At 40.3% G+C, this 16,126-nt stretch overlaps 1 protein-coding gene across 6 annotated transcripts in view; it reads left to right on the forward strand.

The window, feature by feature from the left end:
- ntng2b (netrin g2b) overlaps positions 1–14,384 on the forward strand; it is a 78,232-nt gene extending 63,848 nt beyond the window's left edge. For 4 of the 6 annotated variants that reach the window (XM_023155198.3, XM_014413552.3, XM_014413556.4 and 1 more), the window contains 7 exons: positions 86–163; positions 281–376; positions 2,692–2,784; positions 3,924–3,998; positions 8,709–8,876; positions 12,604–12,738; positions 13,841–14,384. In XM_023155198.3, coding sequence (XP_023010966.3) covers positions 86–163; positions 281–376; positions 2,692–2,784; positions 3,924–3,998; positions 8,709–8,876; positions 12,604–12,738; positions 13,841–14,064 — 869 coding nt within the window. In that variant the 3' untranslated portion in view covers positions 14,065–14,384. The remainder of the gene's footprint in view (positions 1–85; positions 164–280; positions 377–2,691; positions 2,785–3,923; positions 3,999–8,708; positions 8,877–12,603; positions 12,739–13,840) is intronic. The other 2 variants (XM_014413555.4, XM_076886652.1) reach the window with 2 other exon arrangements.
- The last annotated feature ends 1,742 nt before the right edge of the window (positions 14,385–16,126 follow it).

Consider the following 16,126-nt stretch of genomic DNA (forward strand, 5'->3'; position numbering starts at 1 on the left):
TAAAGAAACCTTAGCTAATCTGCTACTGCATATTGGAAATTGTAGAAATGTTTGCATCTAATGTTGATAACAATTATTTTGCCAGTCTCGCACAGCTCTGAGGGACACACACATGGCCACAGAACCTCATCTGAGCATGGCGAGGAGCATACACCCAGGCAAGGTATATAATTTAGATATAGTGGTAGATGTGTTTGGGTAGCTAGTGAGTGAAATATGCAATGGATAAACTTTAATGTTTCCAAGTTTTAGTTATTAAAAGTGACAACGGCTGTTTCAGACCACCACAAGTCTGCCGGACATGTTCATGAGAGTCATGGGCACATGACATTAACAACCTCGGGCATGGGGGAAGAAAGTCATAGAGAAGGAAAAGGTATTTGATGGTGGTCAGTTTGTTAGTTATATAATAAAACATACAGCAGAAAACTTTTCTTACAAGTTAACAATATCACTTGACAAGTATTAAAAATTGGGCAACTTTAAACAGAAGAAATGTATCAAAATTCAAACTAATGGCAGCATCATATTAACTGAGATGACAGAAACTGCAGTAGGACCAAGTAAAGGAACAGAGATCGACATTGTTCAATTAGTATTTTTTTTAGTTGAGGAAAGAGCTATTTTCTTATCCCTTTTTTGGTTTTGATATGACTGTCAACCACATGTGTGACGTGCACTGCACAAAAAGTTAAGGGAACACTGAAAACATGTGAGACGTCAATGGGAAAAAAATCATTCTGGATATCTATACTGATATGGACTGGACTGGGCTGAATTCAAAGACACCCTGACGTCAGATGCATAACATAATGTCCCAGAGATGTTCTATTGGATTTAGATCAGGTGAACGTGGGAGTCAGTCAGTGGTATCAATTCCTTCCTCCTCTAGGAACTGTCTGCATTCTATGTCGGGCATTGTTGTGCACCAGGAGTAATCCAGGACCCACTGCGATAGTGTAGGCTCTGAGAAGGATTGGCAGTCAGAGTGCCATTGCCCGTCCTGTATAGGTCTGTGCGTCACTCCATGGATATCCCTCCCCAAATCGCTCATGCTGAACAATGTTACAGAGTATAACGTTCTCCACAGCTTCTCCAGACCATTTCATGTTTTTCCACATGTGCTCAGGGTGAACCTACTCTTATCCGTAAAAGGGACGGGGCGCTAGTGGTGGAATTGCCAAATCTGCAATTCTGTGGCAAATCCCTGTCAGACTCCACTGTGCCCGTGAGAACAGGGTCCACTAGATGATGTCGGACACCCATGACGTCTGTTTCTGACATCTTCACCAAGGCCTGCTGGGGGTCATATTGTAGGGCACCGGCAATGCTCATCCTGGTAGTCATTGCATAAAGGCGTAGATACTAGTCTTACTGATGGTTTAAGGGCCTTATAGCTAGGCCCTTATCTGCTAGAGTCATGCCCCCCCCTTCAAGGAATCTCCTGAATGCTCCTCAGACTGTGCTGGGAGACAGCAAACAGCTACCTGTGCAACTTCTGTAGGGTCCAGTTATCGCCTCATGCTACCAGTAGTGACACTGACCTAGTCAAATGCAAAACTAATGAGAAAACAGACAGAAAAGATAAGGAGGGAAAATATGTCAATATCTCCACCTGTAAACCATTTCTGTGTTGCTGGGTTGTCTCTGGGTTTCCCCTCTAGTGAACTTGTTAATTTTATTATAACCAAAACAGCTGAAGCTGATTAACAACCCCCTCTGCTACTTAACTCACCAGATCAATATCCCAGAAGTTTACTTAGCTGAGTCTACACTCTGGTTAAAAAGTGTTCCTTTACATTTTGTGAACAGTAAACATGTACATGAGACTTGTGACCACAAAGCCTCCAGCCTCACATGAACAACAGCCGAAAGGAAAGCTATCTATGCTATATGTTGTGCTAGGAATTTCATCATGAAATGTAGCTCATTTTTTCTTGATGTGTCATTCACTCTCCCATAAATTTGAGGGACATGTATGCGAGACTCATGGTCAAAAACAAAAATTTAATTTTACCACGGTCAAGAGAATGAGCATAGCGAAATAAAATTTGAAAAGACATTTTGTTAATATGTAGCCCTTTTGACGTTCACTTGAGTTACACAAGCTAGAAAGAGTATATTACTTGTGATGCAGGCAGTAGAAGAAACTTTCACCATCACTTAACCTTGGCAGCCTAAGGTGAAAAATGAAAACTGGAAAAAATAACTAAATATATGTCTTCAGCTACATGATGGCCTGTCTGTCAACATGAACCATAAGGCTAAATTTAAGTCTGTTAGCAAAAGCAGAGCCATTTTTTAATCATTTTTTTTATCTAAGACAATGAATGATGCAGAAGGGCTGGACAGAAAAAGCAAATAGCATAAAGGATGGCACAGAAATAAATGGGCAGAGTAGAAAAGGAAGATGAATTTCACACTGAAGATGCTCCTGAAAAAAAGAAAGTGCTGTTTCTGTGTTTTTCCCACATTTTAAACACCGTCATGTTCTGTCTGATCAACACATTATAATGCAGAAAGAACACATATCGTATTACATTAGAATGCATGAATGGAATCTGCATTAGCAAAGGCTTTTTCCACAAATCTTTTTTTGATTTTTGTAGTCTCTCTGTTTCTTTACAAAAACCTGAGATAATCTGTGCAGCATCAATATAGATTGATTTCTGAGTTGTTGCTCATTTGTAGCACACCATGGCATTGAAAAAGCAGAATGGGAAGTAGTCGGTCGTGAGGAGGACGAAGACAGAGAAGAGGAGAAGCAAAAAGGGAAAAGGCGAGGTGGGATTTTAAATGTGAAATAATCACTCAGTGATTCATCTCTGGTCAGACAAATTTATCGTGATGAGATTAACAGGGGACAATGTCCTGAATTTATAAAAACGTTATAAAAAGCCAGCATGGAAGATACCCCGTGAAATGTAATGACTTTATTCATTTGAGCTCCCTAACAGATTTCATTATCTACATATGAAAATAAAATTATGTGCAATGTTTCATTCGGTCCCTGTCTGGACACAAGATTTGCTAAATATGTCGCAATGTTGTGGATTTTATTCTCTGCCTCTAGTAACTGAAACAGGGTTGTCACCAATTTTCTGCATAGCTTTAAATTTGTTAATACAATATTTACCATAAGGTTACCCAGTTATCTGTTAAAATTTCTATATTAATGTGTATGAAATCGCCCTTGTCCTTTCTTTACTTTGGACCACCAAAGTCTCACCACAGTCTCACTGCAGCACTGTGGTGGGATTAGTGGCTTGTCTTTAGCCTCTGGTATAATGCGAATTTGAATATGATCATTTATTGTGTAACTTTTGTGCACATTTGTTTATAATTAATTGGCAGTGTTTCAGGACCAGATATTAATCTTAAAAGCTAAAAATATGCTTTTAAAAAAAGAACTAAAAGATGATTACCTAAAATGAAAGTTTTTTTTAATTTCAAGTTATTAAACAATAAGGAAATATGCTTGATATATACTGAATATATCCAGTCAGTGTATCCAGTCAATTGCATTTATGTTGGACCAATTCCACAAGATTTTACATTTTGCATTGTACTTATGCAACAAAATTACATGTAAAAGTCAGCTATACCAAGCTGAAGCCAAGTGTGGCATACCTGTACTTTCTTTACTGCATATAAATGCTTGTAAAATCTGCGGTCTGACCAGTGAAGAAACACTGCACTAGTTAAAGATTTTGTCAGCTTTATAGAACAAAGCAATCCCCTTTTTTAAGGTAGGATCTAGTGGGAATCCCTGCCACCTCCTCCAATAAGCACCTCTATAGTACTGACACTGACCTTTAGGGTATACTAGCTCCTGCTGTGTGAAGCTATGGTGCTGTAGATGGCTATAGCACAGTGAATGATCTGGAGCTGACTTTTGAAGAGAGATTGCTTCATCCCTCAAGGGCTGCTGAAACTTTTGATCTCAGGAGAGCCCCAGGCCAAACAGTTGTTTGGGATCATATACGATGATTTCAAAGGTAAGAGACCAACACAAACACAAGGAAAATCTGAGCTTAATTAAATCCTGTGGATTTTGGGTCAGTGAATTGTAAAGTGTTTCTTTGTCATTTCACTAAACTGTTGATGATGCTTTTCAAGTAGAAAACCTGTGGAAGAATTCCCTCCTTTGTATTTTGTCTGGGTTTTTTTTTTTCATTTCACTCATTCTTTCTCTATGCATCTCCTTCGTGGTTGTGTTTATGTGCATGATCAAGGTAAGAATTTGGATTTAAATGTACCATTATTCCACCAATCTTGAAGCTTCTCTGATGCAGGTTGTTTCCTCTCAGTCTTGCAATATAACTGTCGTTTAATGTTAACGGTTCACAATTGATAAATACCTATAAAGCAGCATCTTGACTCATAACGTTCATTTGTGGAACAATGTCCCATTGCCTCTCTAGTCTGTGGAGTAATTGGCCATTTATATTTAATTAGGCAGTTCTTCCTCCCACTGCTAGCATGGTTCCCTCAGTGCTGAGAGAGGCACTTTACTGTGCTCCTCTCGCTGGCTTCCTTTAAACCAGCTCATTAATATTTCAGCTGGCATCATCAACCAAACAATAATAAAATAATAATGTGACGGCTGATTAAACAGCTAAACTCCGACTTTTTAATGTGCATTTAAATGTGTATTTGCATAAACATGCCTGGTAAACGCCTCTTTAGAGGACAGTGATGCCTTGCAGCACACCACTGCAGCCAACTTCTAAAGCTTAATAAAACCTTAATTAGGTACGAGTCTCAGCCAAGATAATCGTAAAGAGACTGTCGAGCAACCTCTCCTCTCTTACACCCTTCTGCACAACACAGATCCTACACTAGGTTATAACCGGCTTTTTTTTTTTCTCTCTCTGTGGAAAAATTATCCAGAGATCTTAAACCATTCTCCACATTATCACTTTTTTTCTTCGTTTTGGTTTTAGGGTGCAAAACTTGTAACAAGTCTTAACTTATCAAGTGTACAAGCAAAGGGAGTAAAAACCTGAAATCAAATCCGCTCGAATAATTCATGAATTACAAAGAGAAATTTTAATTAAGATCTCTGATTACGCAGCACTTTATAAAAGGGAATTTAAAACAGTGTGAATGGAAAAACCAACAGTGAAAAGAGGGGGAAGCTGGGCTGCAGTGTAGGACCAAAAATACTCACAACATTTTTTGTTATATTGATTTATATTTACAATATAGAATAATGAAGGAGGAAACGGCATCTGCACATTTATGCACAGCTTGTCCTGGTGTCCACATTGATATAAACATATGATTTTTTTAAGAAGAACAATTAGAAAAATTACACAAATTCAAAACAAAAAAACTTAACTCGAAGTTTAATTAAGAGATCTGAAATCTGTAGACAGCACCTTTCTGCTGGTAGTGCAGGTAGGTAACTTGCACACCTGTGAGGACACAGTTATTGCTGAACAACATAAAAGCTTTGTTGCCAGCCAGACATTTTGCAAGGTCCTGATTATTTAAATAAAGAAAGAAGTTGTCAACTACCTGATTACTACAGTGTTGGGTAATGCAGTAATGTAACAAGTTACTGTACATAATTCAGTGATTGTTGTACATTATGTTGTTACTCAGGTTGTAAAGGTTCTTAAGTTATCTGCACGCCGGGAACATGGAAAGACAAAAAAAAAAGCACAAACAAACTTGTGTTTTGTTCCCAATTTTTGGTCACATGCAGGAAATTTGGCATTGAGGTGTGCAACTTTTGAGCATTGGAGAGATCAGCATTACTTTTATAATTACTGCTGAAGTGCAAACTGCATGCAGGATAGAAACAGATGGAATATGCTGAGAAGTATCAGACAGGGTCCTAATGCAAAGCTGGCAAAAAACTCAGATTGATGTTAAAGTTGAGTGCATTTTGACCCGAGCCCAGCAGCCAGACCCTGAACTTTAACAAGCAACAAAGACAGTGATGAGCAGTCAGGCTTTTAGCGTTATTGCCTCCATTTCTACAGGAGAATCACCATGGCAATCATTTTAAGGTCTCTTTGTGCCAGTTTTCATCTTTGCTTTGTCTTTTTGTCTTGTGCTCGTACATAAACACTAAAAGAAAGGTCTTATATGTGTCCTCAGTAGTTACCTGGTAATTACAGTGACAGTATGTTTCAAGTCCTTTACTGGGTAACAGCGAAAGTACTGTAACGAGTAGTTCCCCACAACCACTTGCTAACGAGTAGTTAGCAAGTGGTTGTGGGACTGTTGTTGCAAAGTAAAACTGGTTGCAAAGAGCTACATGGTGCTGCACTGAAAACCTTGCAACTCCTCTGCAAACACTCAACAATTACTCACTTGCACATTATTAAGTTTTGCTCCTGCCCGAGTGTGCTTGGGACCAGCCTGTTTGGCGCCCCGGGCTAACACTCCCTCTGCCCCCCCCTCACACACACACACACACACACACACACACACACACACACACACACACACACACACACACATAAAGCATATTAAGGATTGTACATTAACATAAGACTGTTGTCGAAATTCACCAGAGAAACACAAACACACACACATATGAAGAGAGAGAGAATATGCATAGTATGCAAACAGCCATAATTCGTCATACAATGAGAACAGGACAAATCAACAATTGACACTGACAAATTAATATTAAAATCTGTAACATAATATATTGTTTGGAGTTTAGTCTGTTACTGTTACTATTTTTACCATTTCTTTTTGGAGCAACTGTAACCCACGTTATTTCCTTAGGGATTAATAAAGTATTCTGATTCTGATTGTTTCAGGATGACCTGCCATTATCCAGTGACACATCTGCTTACCTGTATCTTTTGCTCATTTCTCCTCCTCTTCTTTTCTATTTTTTCTAAACCGAGGACCTGATGGCTTTGAACTTTTCTTGTCCATCTTCCATTGGTTTTCATTTTGCATTCCAGTATGAACACCCATCCCCCAACCCGAGGTCACCACAACATAACCTAACACACCTACACCTTAGTTCACAGATTCGCTTTGTCAAGGGTTTATTTCTGGGATTTCACACAACCCAGGATTCAAATCATGAATACATAATGGGCTTGGATTTACAGCATTATGAATGAAATGTGCTCTATTTGGAAGCAGCTGCCCTCCTCCCCTTTCGACGGCTTGTGTGTGAGACTTTAAATCATCAAACTGTAAATTATAAATTTTAAATTGTTATTGATCCCTTTACCTCCTAAAGTGTATATTTATTTTCTTACTGTTCTTATATTTATTGTTTGTTCACTTGCACTGCTGTAACTGCAGCCTCGTCGTCTCGTCTCTCTATATCCAATCCAATCCAATTTTATCTATAAAGCACCTTAAAATACCCAGCACAGGAACAAAGTGCTGTACAGAAAATAAGTTAAAACAATAGAAAAACAGAAAACACCAAAAATAAATAAATAAAACACATAAAACATAAAATAAAAACAGCCCAATATTAAAACAACAACAAGATAAAACAATATATACTGGACTGTATGTAGCAGAGATGACAATCAAGTTTACTTTGACTTCAGCAGCAAGCAGGTGCACCGATGGCTCTCGCGCTCACTTTTTGCGTATAGAATTTTGAAAAAACATCGGTGCAAATTATGAGTCTGTATCATAATATTGTTGGTTATTAGATGCTGCTCCAGCTAGCCAGAGAATCCTCTCCTGCCAGCGCCGCAAGCAGCAGGCGCACCTCGCAAACAAGGGCACCCTTACTCCCAGCAAATGGGCGATAGAAAACCGATCGGTGCTTATGCCATTCCCAATATGCGCTGGTTGATGTCGGGGCAGCATGAGTACGAGCAATTCTTTATTTTTATTTTTTTTGCCGATGCCCGTGATGCCGCCCCGGGCAACCGCCCGTGTCGCCCATATCAAAAACCGCTACTGCTTGGGACCAGTCGGCATCTTACATTCAAACAGTCCTGATGCAACATGGGGCAAACCTGACCTTGGTGGGAATTTACACATCGCTGCGTTAAAATTAAAAAAAAATCATCACATTTTAAAAATAAAGAAACAAAGTTTACTGTTCCTATAACGACTTTTTGGTATTTTACACATGCTCCAATAGTTATTCAGATTGACTCGTTGCCGAGGCGTGAACAAAGGCCAGTTTTCCATCAGCCTAACCAGGGTCAGACCATTTTCATATTGTCAAGCGCAGTCTCCAAACACTCACTGTACCACTCACCTCAAACTAATTCCCTTAGTTACTATTCTACAGCTTATAATCTGCTCATTCTGTAACACAATTAAATTCCCAGAGACAATTACCATGCTTGTATTCACACAGCTGCACACATAGCCACAAACACGTGCACACTCACACACACACCCATAGCCAGGATAGTGCAATTCCCATCAGTAATCAGTGCAGCGCAGTGAAGCAGACTCAGCAAACCTGTGAGTGTAGTAATGGAGAGGGAGTGGTCTGTCTTTATTGAACCAATATAGAGTGAGAAAGGAAAGCCATAAAACACACACGGCATCATTTGTTTCTCCACTGACATCTAAAAGTAAAACTTTCAGACATTTTATATAAGCTCAGCTCATTTATCATTTCCTTGTGTCACCCAAAAACACCTCCAAGACTGCAACACCCCCCACCCTCTATCCCATTTCATTCATGAATCTTTTTTTTTCCTACACCTGAGAAGAAATTTGAAATCCACCACTTTTTCTTTCAGACTGCGAGTGCTACGGCCACTCCAATCGCTGCAGCTACATCGACTACCTGAACATCGTCACATGCGTCAGCTGCAAGCACAACACCAGGGGCCAGAACTGCCAACACTGCAGACTGGGATTCTACCGCAATGCCTCTGCCGAACTGGATGATGAGAGCGTCTGCATCGGTGAGTCTGCTGGGAAACGGGGAGAATATGTGGAGGGGGGGGGCGCATCGGTACGACAGCAGTGGGTGTGTGTGTGTGTGTGTGTGTGTGTGTGTGTGTGACTGACAGTGAAACAGGTAAGAAGATCCATTAGGCGCGTTTAAATTTTCAAACAACAAGATGATGCATCTTAAGTTAAAAACAAAGTTACCAACACTTGGTGGTGTAGCAGTGAAATTTTAATGCGTAGTGTTTAATGCAAATGTTTTTTCAGCGGCACTTTTATAAAACATATTTGCCTATGTTTGCTTTGAATTTAGATAGGACACGATAATTACGGGATTATAGTGCTGTCAGATTCAAGCCGTGTGCGTTTACATCCATATCAGAGAAAAAGTGAAGAAATAGCCTTGTTTTAGACACTTATTCTCAAACTGCAGGGAACATACAGTTCTAACAAAATCTTAAAGCCACTCTAATTGATAGGAACAAACAAAGCAAAGGATGATACGACTACTTGTGATGAAATCTCTGCTTGTTTCAGGGCTTTCTTGCCTTTCAGCGCGGTCTTAAGTAAGTGGAACAGTATACACAGGTGACTGATGTGGCCACTCAAGAAGTTTTTATTGCTTGGAAATCAAAGCTTTGTGAGTTTCTAAGGGCTTTTTCGCTACTATCTTAAAGCTTGGCGGACTACAGTTTGAATAAAAGAAGTCAGACACTGTTCAGCCAGTACTAATGCGAACACCCTCAGGCATCCTTTGAGCTAGAAGCCAACTCTTTAAACTCATATCATGTCTTCTGTTCTACCATGCAAAGCCAAAACAATGAAGAACAGAAACTGTGGGATTATTTTATAACTGTACTGTAAAAAAAGAATAGTTTTGTATTGTTATTTGCAGTGATATGCAGGATAATGTGTGTTTGTTTTAAAGTCAGTCACATTAAGGGCACGTCCTGATAAGAGGTCACTCTGTTTGCATAGCTGTGGAGCGGAAAATCTGGTGTTGATTTGGATCCATCTCTAGGTGAACTGCAGGGGGTTGGAGGGTAAACTCACTGCGGTCAGGGCACACACAGGGCCAGGCCTTGGAGTCAGCACAAATAAGGTCCCATTAGCTTATCTGCCAGCACACTGGCACACCAAGTGTGGCAACAGAAATCAGTTCAAACTAGCATCTCTAGAGCAAGAAGCCAAACACTGTAAAATACAAATGTGTTTGCACTCAGTCTCCCCACACACATTCACAGATAAAAGCTCCCATACGTCAACCAATACTGATGCACATGACCCACAAACACAGGAATGCCAACCACAGCGCTGTGGTTGTCTTAATCTCAGACTTTTTCCCACTTCTATTAATTTTTAATGCTAAATTTTATAATAAATTACTAAAGGCGATCTCGGGTTTTCTCAAAAGACAAGCTATTGACTTACATCAAATTATGATAGAATCATCAGTTCATCATCAACTCACTGACAAATGTATCCTAAATACGCAGCTCTGCAGTTTGTGAGCCTTTTATCTGCTGCCAGCTGTCACTGATCTCAATATTATTCAAGGATATATGGATTTGGAATCCTAATGACTAGTGGAAATAAAGCAATTTATTAAGAAAAAATAGTATTATGTTTAGTCTATACATATTAATATAGGGCGCCTGTGCACTGACTGACAGCTCTCACATCAGCTCAAGTGAAATGCATTAAATAGACAAATGAACTGAGAGTGTTTTAATCAAACTACAGCAGGCAGGGGAGACTTCACAGCACACTGTGTATATGGAGTATTTTTGTGACTTTGCAGCTGTTTCTCCAGCACAGGCAGTTTGTAACCCAATTTAAAAACTACCTGATAATGGCATTGGGATACATCCATCTTCTTCGGTTCATCTAATTCAGGGTCATAACTGGACTGGAGCCCAGCTGTCATAGGGCAAGAGGTGGGCTATACCCTGGACAGATTGCCAGTCTATCCCACAGAGGGAGAGACACAACAGCTATAGCCAATTTACAATTACCAGTTAACTTAATGTGCATGTCTTTGAACTATGGGAGGAAGCTGGATCACAGCCTGTAGATTTGAACCCAGGACCTTTTAGCTATGAGGCAGTGGTGCTAACCACCACACTACCATGCTCCCCGCGTTAAAAACTCACACTTTAAGAAGGCTTCTAAAGTTGTTGAAAAATGCTTACCTGCAAGGGTCTTGTGCCATCCTTCAGTTCTTGATATTTTGCTTTCAAGGAGCCAGACATTCTTGTATTTCTTAAAGGTGTCTTCAGCACTAGTTCTCCAGGTTTTCTCACCCATTCGAGCATTTAAAAAGTTACCTAATTCAAGGGAAGAACCAGTGTAGTGTCTACACACAAAAGTTAGCAAAGAACCAAAAGAAACCATTTTAAATTGTATGTTTAGGCACTTTGTTACTAGCAGCCTGTCACAAAACCCCATCATTTGCTCCCATTACTTTAGTTAAATCTACAAATAATGCCAAAAATAATTTTTTTAAAAATATGCAAATAGATGAACACTTGGCATTTTTCAGCATGGTATGCAGTGTGTCTTTAAAAAGAATTGAGGAAACTGGACAAGTGGAGGCTAGAAGTAGAAGTGCCAGGCCTAAAAAAACGATCTATAACAGATGAACAATATCTGAAAATCTTGTCTCTAACAAGTGGGGGGGTGGGGATCCAGTAAAGACCTGACGCAGGACCTGAGAGCTACATCTGGCCCCTCAGTTCATCCATCTACTGTTCAATGAAGCCTCATCAGAAATGGTCTCAGTGGAAGCTGTTAAGAAGCCATTCTTAAGGAAGAGAAACAGGGAGAAAAAGCTGAGGCATGTGTAATTACACAAGAACCATTGAGAGGAGAGAAGAGAGGTGTAACAGTGAGTGTCTACAGCAACCTGCGAAACACAGTGGACGACCTGTCCTGGTTTCAGGCTGCTTTTCAGCCAGTGATGTTGAGGGTCTTGTCAAAATTGCTGGAATTATGAACACAAAAAAAGTACAGCGAACATCCAAAGGAGAGCTTTGAATGTCCTTCAAGAAGCCTGGAGAACTATTCCTGAAGACTACTACTAAGTACAGGAAAGCTGTCTGAGAGAGCTCAGGCTATTTAGAGAGTAAAGGCGGCTGTACCAAATGTTGACATTTAGTCTCATTAGAATCGTACAAACTCTGTTTCTTCCTTCTATACTCATAATTATATACTGTGCATGTTAGCATATGCATTGAATTTGGAGACAAATCAGAAAATTTGTCTCCAAATTCAATTTGTGCTCTGCTGTTTTAGAATAAATGTTACCTGTGAGATGCCTTTGAAATCATAACAGTTTGGTAGCCCAGACAGGACTACATTGATCACATAATCATGGAGTTTTGCATGAAAAAAGAAAGTAAAGAAAAAACTACACTGAATGTTCAACAAGGTGATACACTGCAGGCTAAACACTAATATATTTCTGGCTGAAAAATTGCCTCAAATTCAGCCCTGAATGTCTTCAACGCTTGGACGCCTTTAGAGAAACTTCACCTCACATGCACAGAACCAGAGCTCTGAAGATGTTGAACATCAAACACAACTCAGTGGTCTGAATACAAATGTGTAGATTTTGAGCCAAACTCATTTCAAGTCTAGATTAACCCCGCCCCCACCCAAAAAGCAGAAAAAAAATGAAATGAGACAAGCATTTATAACTGACTCGTTCTGTTCTTCTTCTCCACCCTTCTCTTCTTCCAGAGTGTAACTGCAACCAGATGGGCTCTGTTCATGACCGGTGTAACGGCACAGGTTTCTGTCAGTGTAAAGACGGGGCCACGGGGGCCAAATGTGACGACTGTCTGCCAGGATACTACTGGAAGCAAGGCTGTTACCGTGAGTATGGGGATACTGACTTTTGGTGGTTTAAAAAAATTTCGAGTTGAGGAAACGTTGCAGTCTTTCCAGGGCCTTTGCAAGTGCACCATCCATTTAGCTCGTGCAGCTCTGGATGTTGTCCGTTCTCACAGAGGAATAGATCACGTAGCTCATTAGTGACATCAGCCTCTTATTTAATTGATGACCCTGTCGCACCTTAACCCTATTATGGGGAAACGCCTTCCTTATGCCATCTACCATCGAGCCATTGGTCTCAGTCTCAAGTAGACCCAACTACCCACACACACACAAAAACAAATGCATCTGTCTGTGAGTTTTTTATTACAATATGGAACATGCTGCACTAAAAGGCCGTGCAGTTTGTTTTAGCCGTGACATCTTACTCCAGATACTCCCAGGCAACAGAACCAATTATCTTTGGTGTAGTAAAAAAATGTTAGCACATGTAATTACTTCTTGTCACGGAAGCTGGATCCCGTTTCCCCTCAGAACATTTTTAGGTCAAGTATGTTATGTGGTACAGTTACCCAAGTACCTATGGTTCCCGACGATGCTCATTCTTCCAAAAGACTCCTGAACAAATAAAACACATGTTGTGTATTTTCTGCTGGATTTGATACAGTGATTCTGACCTCACCCTGAAAAAGTGCATGCTCAAGAAAAACAGTCAAAGAAAAGGGCTGCAATAACGAAAGAAAAAAAAAGACAGGTGTTACCTGTTGTAGTCCCCGAGGCAAAGACTGGAGAATTTATCTCGGCTCTTTCCTTCCTGCTCTTTCTTTTCTACTTTGTTCTTTCTGCCCTGGATTCCTCTCCTCCTCCCCATTTCTGTTTCTTATCATGTTTTGTCTAACATTGCCCCTTCTATCATCCCCCACCTGTCTCCCTCTTTGCCATACATCTTTCCTTCGTCTTTGTGCTCTTTACTCCCCCACTATCCTTTTACCGCCTGTCATTCTGTCACTTCCCCGCATGCTCTTTATTCACAACTCGTCTCTCCCGTTCACCTTACCTCTGCAAATCCTTCACCCTCCATCCTCTACGCCACTTCCTCCCTATGCTGCACTTTCTATTCTCACCTTTCTTTTCTTTTCTGCAGCTAACGTTTGTGACGAGGAAATGCTCCTGTGCCAGAACGGAGGAACGTGCTACCAGAACCTGAAGTGCATCTGTCCTCCAGAGTTCAAGGGGGTACTGTGCCAACATTCGCGCTGTGAGGCGGGCAAGGACTGCAGCGGCGCTTCTTTGCCGCACCCTTCCACGGCCACCCTGCTGCTCGGCACTCTGCTAACCTACCTGCTGGCCACATTAACGCCCCATTGAGCCACAAAAATCCTCCTCACCCCCCAACTCCGCCCACCCCCCTGCCTCACACCTAAAACATGTGTATATGAGCGTATTTGTGAGGCGACGGGTGACCCAAAATGGGAAGGGGTCGTCCCTGTAATGGACCCAACACTGCAGCACTCTTAAAAGCGCACACGCTCACCGATCACTACTCGACTCCCGTTCCCGTTTCAAACACACATGCGCACTTCACAGGACTGTAATGGCACTGGGTGTACACTCAGGTGTGCGAAGGACAAACAGAGAATAAATATGAGCAACCTCACAGAAAAAAGATGCAGGGGGGGGAAGAAAAATCATACCAACCACTGTTCCCTTTATTCCTAAGCTGGAGCAATGTGCATCAAACCAAAAAGCATAGACAAAAACTTAATCACCACTGTTTCACATCAAAGGGAATGGCTGTTGTTATCACAAGACTTTTCTTTTCTTTTTTTAAATTTCTTCTCTTTCTCGGTTGACTTGCGGATCTCACTTGCAACTGACGTCGAGGGCGTGCGGTCGGGCTCAGAGTGAGGACAAGGCATGTTGACAAGGGTCGAGCGGAGAGGCGCTTGTTTGATCCTATTGCTGAGGCCTACGTAGTATATTAACCAGGTTTCATTTTTTTCTCTTAATCTGAGACTTGATTTTACATTTATTCTATTCCTGCTGCATTTTTTTTTCTAAAAAAAATATATATATATCTTCAGTCATTGTATCTAATGTGCCCACTAGCAGTTGCTGAGATTATACATATTATATAATATCCAGGGGGTTATGAATTATAATACATTAGTCACTATTATGGTTGTTATAGGAATGAGTGATTGTTGCCACACTTAGCGAGATTTAATCTTCACACAGTATTCAGGAAGAAGAATTTAACTAATCAGAAGTCTAAAAGAGAGAGAAAAGATATGAACCACGTATCGATATTATATGACATTATTTGAATATTTTTTGTAGAAATTATTTTTGTTTGGAGTTACAATAAATTATAAAAAAAAAAAGAAATACATTTACATCTATTCCAAAAAGAGCATTTTATTACACTGAGTCTAAACCTTGCAGTAAATATGACTGTTAATTTGCCTTCTTGATTGTACTTTTTTTCATTCAGTCGGTGTCCACAGTTACTTGCTATTAATCATCTTCTTTTTCGGGGGGGGGGGGGGGTTAGCAGGCGGAGAGGGGGTGTTACCAAAAAAAAAAAAAAAAAGAAAGAAAGAAAAAAGGCATCATTGCAAGTCATTCATTTTATCTATTTTATTCTCTTTGGACATAGTGTTGAATGCTTATTACTACGAACGGATTATTCCGATTTATCCACCGACAGTCTGTCTGACAATCACAAAGAACTGTTTCCTGTCAAGAGAATATAAATTATTTTATTCTGATAAAAGTTGCAAAAGAGTTTTTATATCTGGAAATGCCACTTGCAGATGCAGTGAAAATAAGGGGCTAATTAAAAATCTTTTCCACAGTATAAACACGGTGATTCACGTCAGCCCTGAGTGACCAAGGGACTGACCCTGACGCCAGATCTTCCACTCTTCTCTACTTTCAAGGCTACGAGACCTTCATGCGAAAATGTCTTTAAAGCTTCTATTTTATGCAAAACTACAGTTTAATTACACTTATCCCATTGCTGAGTCAGCCGAAGTACAAAGTGGATCAAGATACATGAATGCTGCATTACATTAGGATACAGTGTACATCAAAGATGAAAGCGGGACTAAGCCTGTGAGAAATGACAAGACGGGGATTCTGGTATTACTCCCCTCTGTCTGAGCTGCTGGTAGCTGTATTAGCTATTCTGTGTGTAGGGCTCATCCCCTCAGAGCCTGAACGGTGTCAAGAACTGAGACTTGGGAAGGAATAGTTTATGAATGTAGAACACTGAGAAATGATGTAAGCCCACATTTCATTGTGGATCAAAGACCAGGTAATAGTCATGCTGAGAAAAAAATGCATTATTGACTGAGTGTACTAGACGCAGTACAAATATCCACCTTGTGAACAAGGAAAACGTGATTAAGTCTGGTTGATAATAAGG

Source organism: Maylandia zebra, linkage group LG7, assembly GCF_041146795.1.
Source record: "Maylandia zebra isolate NMK-2024a linkage group LG7, Mzebra_GT3a, whole genome shotgun sequence".
Lineage (NCBI taxonomy): Eukaryota > Metazoa > Chordata > Actinopteri > Cichliformes > Cichlidae > Maylandia > Maylandia zebra.